At 38.8% G+C, this 6612-nt stretch overlaps 2 protein-coding genes across 4 annotated transcripts; one reads left to right on the top strand and one right to left on the bottom strand.

Moving 5' to 3' along the window:
* Positions 1 to 323: 323 nt before the first annotated feature.
* On the top strand, positions 324 to 2744 carry LOC145116105 (exocyst complex component EXO70I-like). Its single transcript, XM_079052489.1, has one exon. It carries the CDS (start codon positions 528 to 530, stop codon positions 2673 to 2675), a length of 2148 nt encoding a protein of 715 aa, XP_078908615.1. The 5' UTR covers positions 324 to 527; the 3' UTR covers positions 2676 to 2744.
* LOC145116193 (translocator assembly/maintenance protein) lies at positions 2686 to 5549 on the bottom strand. Of its 3 annotated transcripts, none has more exons than XM_079052681.1 (11): positions 5140 to 5549; positions 4529 to 4626; positions 4370 to 4426; positions 4220 to 4282; positions 4038 to 4106; positions 3859 to 3951; positions 3633 to 3737; positions 3477 to 3554; positions 3234 to 3362; positions 3037 to 3130; positions 2686 to 2955 (listed from the first exon to the last, which is right to left on the bottom strand). In XM_079052681.1, the coding sequence occupies exons 2-11, from the start codon at positions 4622 to 4624 to the stop codon at positions 2765 to 2767; spliced, it is 975 nt and encodes a 324-aa protein (XP_078908807.1). In that variant the 5' UTR covers positions 4625 to 4626; positions 5140 to 5549; the 3' UTR covers positions 2686 to 2764. The 3 variants fall into 3 exon arrangements, with proteins under 3 accessions (XP_078908807.1, XP_078908758.1, XP_078908709.1); XM_079052632.1 differs by having other exon boundaries at positions 5347 to 5549; XM_079052583.1 differs by having other exon boundaries at positions 5297 to 5355.
* Between the last annotated feature and the right edge of the window lie 1063 nt (positions 5550 to 6612).

Raw genomic sequence — 6612 nt, 5'->3', positions numbered from 1 at the left:
TAATAAGAGTTGTATACGCTGAAAATGTTTTCTTTGTACTAAATGGTGATGTACTGATGCGGTTTCTTCGCAAGATCTACAGTGGCGATGTGGTTAAGGGGGTCTTGTTAAAAACTATTTTGATTAATTTGTTTTTAATTAAAAAAATACAACTATTTGGAAAATAAATTAAAAAGTATAAGAAGTTGGTAAATATTTTTTAAAACCGCGATCATCTTGTTAAAAACTCACCCTTCTTGTGCACCATTGTCTTAAGAGTGTCAACTCTCAACAAGTCACTACCAATTAATGTGACCAAATCATGAAACACATCCGGCTGACGGCTGTATCCAAAGTCCAAAGTCCAAACTCCAAACCCATTGATTTGTCCACACCCAATTTTCTATTGCCATTTGTTTTCTTTTTCTTAGTTTACATCGAGATTTAGTCTTTTACTTAATTCTCCCCGTCTCTTTGTACATGTTGCCACCTTATTTTTGTCTTATAAACCAACCTCACCACTACCGATCACCACCGCTCCACCCGCCATGGAAGACTACCCAATGCTCACCAAGCTAGAATCAGCCTGCTCTGATCTCAAAACCCTCCTCAAATCATCTGCAAATTTACAAACAAACTTGGAAAAACTCGATGACAACTTTGACACTCTACAAGAAACTCTAACTGTCGCTTCAAGAAGGCTAGCCCCTCTTCAATCGCTCTCCATCGCCTCAAAAGCACTCGAAACAAGAATCAACCGTGCAGTTTCACCTGCTCTCGTACTCATCGATGGCTTCCGTATATCCGAATCTCTACAAAGAAAACTCGACGACATTTCAACCAAACTTCCCGCACAAAAGTCCCAGAACAAGCGGCTCCGGTTACTCATCAAGTATGTCGATTGTGTAGATAAGTTAAACATCGCGATTAACTTGCTCAGCCAAGAAGGTGGTCCATCAATTCAGAGGCTCCAAGAGGTGGTGGAGTTTTTGAGTCGGACTAAAGCCACCGACCAGTTCAGAACGCATCGATTGAGAGAAACGTTGGTAGCTCTCAACGCTTTATACGAAACAGAAGTCGATTCCATGAAATTTGATGGGTTGCTTGACGAAGCTTTATTGAATTTACAAGACGAATTCGAGGGGATTCTACTGCAATTAAGGCATCATAACATCGGTGGCGGTGACGACAGTGGAGAAGCGGAAGCGGCGACGGCGGCAACGGAGTTGGGGACTGAGATGGAGGTTGAAGTTCTCCGACGGATTTCTGAAACACTTACTGCTAACGATTGCTTGGATATATGCATCGATATTTTTGTGAAAGTTAGGTATAAGCGAGCAGCAAAGGCGTTAATGAGACTAAACCCTGATTACCTCCGAACATACAAACCGGAAGAAATCGACGAAATGGAATGGGAAAGCCTAGAAACTTCCATAACTCTATGGATCCAGCACTTCGAGCTAGCAATCAGAACCGTTTTCATAACAGAAAAAACCTTATGCCACCAAGTCCTCGGGAACATCATGGAAGGCGCCATCTGGCAAGAATGCTTCGTAAAAATCGCTGACAAAATCATGGCGGTGTTCTTCCGGTTCGGTGAAGGCGTTGCCAGAAGCAACAAAGAGCCACAAAAGCTCTTCAAACTCCTCGACATGTTTGATTCATTAGAAAAATTAAAATCAGAATTTTCAAACGTTTTCGAAGGTGAAGCTGGTGTTGATATATGTTCCCGGTTTCGGGAACTCGAGAAGCTTCTAGTACATTCTTCGAGTAAAGTTTATTGGGAATTTGGTCTTCAAATTGAAGATAACCAAGACGGGTTACCCCCACCACAAGACGGGTCAGTCCCGAAGTTAGTCCGGTATGCTATCAACTACCTTAAGTACTTAACCACGGTTAACTACAGTCAACCCATGGCCCGCGTCCTCCGCACCGAACAGATATGGAAGAACGGAACCGGAATCGGAATGACCGGAACCGGAATCACGGATTCCGATGAGGATTTGTTAAAGGATGCGATTTCGAACGTGATGGAAGCGTTACATAGGAATATCGAAACGAAAAGGTCGGGGTATAAAGATAAAGTTATGTACCATGTGTTCACTATGAATACTTATTGGTATATTTACATGAGGACTCGGAATACGGAACTCGGGAAGCTTTTGGGGGAGAATTACATGAGGAAGAATTACAAAGTGGTGGCGGAAGAAGCGGCTTACTTGTACGAGAAGCAAGCGTGGGGTGGGTTAGTGAGGTTACTTGACAAAGAAGATATTGGAGATGAAGGAATTGGGAATGAGAATATTATAAAGGGTAAACTCGAAGCGTTTTTGAAGGGGTTTGAAGAGATCGCTCAAAGGCATACGAGTAGGTATAGCATTCCGGAAGCTGATTTGCGGGCGCAGATAAAAGAGGCTACTGTTAAGCTTATTGTCCCGGTGTATTCGGATTTTTTGGAGGTGTTTTCGGGGGTTATAAATGTAAAATTATATTCGTCTCCGGAGTCAGTTGAAAGTTTGTTGGGGCAGATTTTTTCGGGCAACGGGCGGAGTTCGTCGATGGGTGCGAGGCGGCGTGAGATTAATCGGATGGAAGGGAGGAACTCGGTATCGAGTGAGATTGACTCGATACCGGGACGGAGGTCTGTCGATCGGTTCCAGAGGAACCGATCGAATGCTAATGCTGGTGATGATTAAAGATTCGAAAAGTACAAAAAACTTGTTATAAAATTTGTTTTTAGTAGTAAAATCATTATATGTTGTATTGGAAACAATGAAATTAGTTACTATGTTGATGATTTCCAAGCCTTTTGCATCTTTTTGCCAAGGTATTTAATTCCGTGAACGGCTCCGACAGTAATGAAACCAGCTACTGCTTGTCGTGCACTTGAAATCATTACTTTGCGCCTCAAAACTTTTTGCATGCGGGATGCAGCTTCTCCACGTGATCCGATAGTGATTTTATTGCTATTTTGATCTGCAAGAACAATACATGACAGAACAGGTTATACTGCGTTTGGACTTGGACCGGTACTGATTTGAAAATAACCCTAATTACCTGTATTTCTCTCGGCTAGCCCCATTCCCATTTGGATTCTGACAAATTCAGGAAGGGAAGAAACAACTGAGGATGTTGCAGATAAGCTACAATCCTGGCATTGATAATATAAAGTTATGAAGACTTTTTTTCATGCACCAATTAGCTTTTATTGGAAATTTAGAGTTAATTATAAAGATTTTTAGAATAGGACAAACCTGGGAAATGGTCATTTGATGATCACCGCATGAGGAGAGTCTCAAGAGTTGCTTAGTTGCATACTCTTCAACCAATGGATTATACATGCTTCTGAACAAATCAAATTGGCCTTCTACTATCTTTTTAACCTGATGCACAGACATAAAATAATAAAGCAGCTTTAGAAAAGATTTAAGTGCCAAAAAGAATAATAAATAATAGGATTCCAAACACAAAACATGTTCTCATCTATCATGTCGTACCTTATTTTTATCCTCTGCAAAAAGCATGCGCAAGTCACCCATATAAGAGAGGCTACATATTTTTGCATAAAGTTCCCTCTGTACAAGGATAAATACAAGGACATGTCAAAGAAATATTCACCAATTTAATAATAAGAATTAAGAAAAAATGCAAACCTCAGTAAATTTTGATGGCAAAAGCAGAAGTGCTGCAGAGGAGGCAGCCCTCAAATTAACTAAGTTGACATTTTCGATTTCCTTATTGTCCACAACAACATGCACCTTAAAGCGCGTAAAGTAAAATAAAAAAAAAATCCATAGAAATGTTAGTAAGAATCTTGATATCATTGTAGAATAACACGTCAATCTATTAAAGGTGTGAAATGGAAATAACATGTCATACAGGTTTTTGCAAGCGACCACTAAGGTAAAATCTCTCCCAATTCAGCATATCTTGAACTAAATCATCCGTTTGAACAACCCCATACTTATACATCTGCCATATGTTTTTTTTTAACTGGGTTAATTTGCTAATAATAAAGATTAAATACAAGAAAAAATTGATCCATTACAGAAAGCTACCTTGTCATTCCATGAAACAAATGGGTTAAAATGTACACCAACACCAATATGATCCGCTACATTAGTGATCTAAAAACCAAACCAAATCCATGTTTGAAGTAAATAAAGTCGGCATCATAGGGGTGTGTGTATGTGTGTGTGTGTGAGAGAGACAGAGAGAGAGAGAGAGGGAGAGAAAGAACCAGTTTTGCTCCACCAAGAGACACCATCCATGAGGCATAGTGATCCCGGTTCATTTGCAGATTCTTGAAGATAAAAAGAATACCAATCGTTAAATAAAGACCCCAAATTTAAGAATATTTCAGTAGAAACAGATGGAGGACAACAAATACCTCAGAATGCCATTGTTGAGGATTTGATACACCAAGAATATAATCTTCCATGGATGACTTTAATGCAAAAAAAAGGAAACATAAATACAGACCCCAAATTTGAAGAGCATTTCAGTAAAAATTCAAAGTTCAACTATTATAAACATGGAGAGAACTAACCTTGTCATTGTTATTAGGATGAAGACTTGAACCATATACACAACAAAAGTCTACTGGAGGTAGAATTTTCAGCAAGCTCCCGAGACTAGTTTCCATGGCTGTTTACCAGTTAAAAAGCTAAATTAATACATTAATGATAGGCTTCAAGAAAGCATGCAGGATGATAAACCATGCCCTTAATGAGTGTTCAAGTGTAAATGACATAATGAATATATGAAACTCAGAAAGTGAAGACTAAGACTAACAGCTGATATTAACTCAATCAACACGTACATATTTGACCATTACAAACAAAAAGGCTAAACTAGAACAGCCACAAACAACATTTTTATACCTTCCTCGAGTAAAGAATGGACAAAATCATTATTAAATTAACGTATCAGTTTTGATTAAACTGGTCAATGAGGTTATATTAATGACATAACATTCTTCAAAAAATGAAAGAGTTTAAGCAGATTTTCTTAATTATGGTAACTTTCTAGTTGAGTGATAAAGAGGATTATGTTGGCAAGTCAACCTACTACGGAATTAGGGTTTAATAAATCCTGGTTGTTTCCTTTAGTCTCTGTTTTAGTAACTATAATAAACTATACGATGGATCGAGTAAATACAAGTTCAAGCTGACAGAGGCATTTCATCGAACAGTTGGGGTGCAATGATAATATAGCTGGCTTTCAAGCAAACAAAGGAAAGAGGTCTTTGTAAACTAAGAAATCATGTGAAACGGAACAATGATGACAGAGATAATGAATGTGGGGGTCAAATTGCCTTCGGAAAATCAAGAACAAGGAAAGACGACGACGACGAAGAATAAGAACCTGTATCACTTGGACTTCAAATCAGGTGGGAATTTCTGGTTTTGAACTTTTGATGGGGTAAATTTTATCTCCGGTCCCTGAACTATAACTGTGTACAACATTTAACCCATATTTAAAATACTACTAAAAGTAACTGTGTACCACCTTACTTTTACTTTGACAAATTTGGTGCCTCTCGGTCTCTCTTTAGAAATTATAGAGGAAATATTACAAATTGACAAGTTTTCTCTATCCCATATTGGTGGGGGAAGAAACATTTAGTGGGTTTATAATGTTTTTTCTTGATAGGCTTTCAAAGGCGTTTAGTGGATCAAGGGATAAGCCAAGCCCACACACATGCCTAGGCTAGAACTAGCCGATGTTGTAAGCATGCAAAATGGTGTGATTTTAGGGTCAAGTCGGTTTGATCGATCCGGTCAAACGGATGACCGACGTTGACTTCGTGGATAAAGTGACAAAATCTTTTGGAAGGCCCAGAAAACGGTTTGCCTAGGTTTTCTAGGGTCCGACCTATGATGGCCCTATATTACCTTCTACGGTTTTGATACCTATAAATACAGCTCCCTAGGAGCTTTCTGAGTATTCACTTTGTATTTGACACATGGAATTTGAAGCTCTCTCCCTCTCTTGGCGATTTCTTTTAGCTTTCTGAGTATCACTTTGTGTATCGTTTTCCATTGTTGTTGGAAAACCGATAAGTCTGCATTAAATCTTGGAGTTTTACTCTGTTGCTTACAGCCAATAGAGGCGAAGTAAAAACCTTTAAGGATAAGAGTCTCATAGTGCAGTTCTTTAAGATCAAGATCAGCTGACAACATGTTGGTTTTACTTTACTGTCTCATGTTTACTTTTGTCCAATAACAGGACGCTCTGCTTCTACTCCTTTCTTATAATCAGATCTAATCGAGAAGGATTGATCTGGTTTCTGGATGAAACTTGGTAATCATAATAATAATAATAATTGGATTCATTATTCACAACTAATCTTTTTTTTTTAAATGACAAATATATTAAACTAATCCTAAATTATTCCACATATATCCACAATAGGACTTGAACCCTCGACCTCAAGGAGGGAGGGCAACACCGGATACCGCTGGGCTAGAAACCCTTTGGTTTCCTTGCGTGTCTATTGATTCTAATATACAACAGTCTCTACACATTTATCCCGTCCACCGCCATTCTTCATCATCACCGATTCAGATGCTTCTTTAGCCTTTTGATAAGCTTGATCAAAACCGCTACTTCTTTTCTCCACCATTTCCC

This window comes from Lactuca virosa, chromosome 1, assembly GCF_052849685.1.
Source record: "Lactuca virosa cultivar CGN04683 chromosome 1, Lactuca_virosa_CGN04683_v6, whole genome shotgun sequence".
Lineage (NCBI taxonomy): Eukaryota > Viridiplantae > Streptophyta > Magnoliopsida > Asterales > Asteraceae > Lactuca > Lactuca virosa.
The sequence above is the reverse complement of the archived record's forward strand: the minus strand, read 5'-3'. Positions and strand labels throughout refer to the sequence as shown.

Excerpts from the sequence above, each read along its gene's own strand:
- LOC145116105 (XM_079052489.1), top strand. The coding sequence starts at position 528 with ATGGAAGACTACCCAATGCTCACCAAGCTAGAATCAGCCTGCTCTGAT.
- LOC145116193 (XM_079052681.1), bottom strand. The coding sequence starts at position 4,624 with ATGGAAACTAGTCTCGGGAGCTTGCTGAAAATTCTACCTCCAGTAGAC. Across the intron at positions 4,427-4,528 it reads ATCCTAATAACAATGACAAG|TCATCCATGGAAGATTATAT; the intron begins GTTAGTTCTCTC and ends TTTGCATTAAAG. Across the intron at positions 4,107-4,219 it reads CTCTTGGTGGAGCAAAACTG|ATCACTAATGTAGCGGATCA; the intron begins GTTCTTTCTCTC and ends TTTGGTTTTTAG.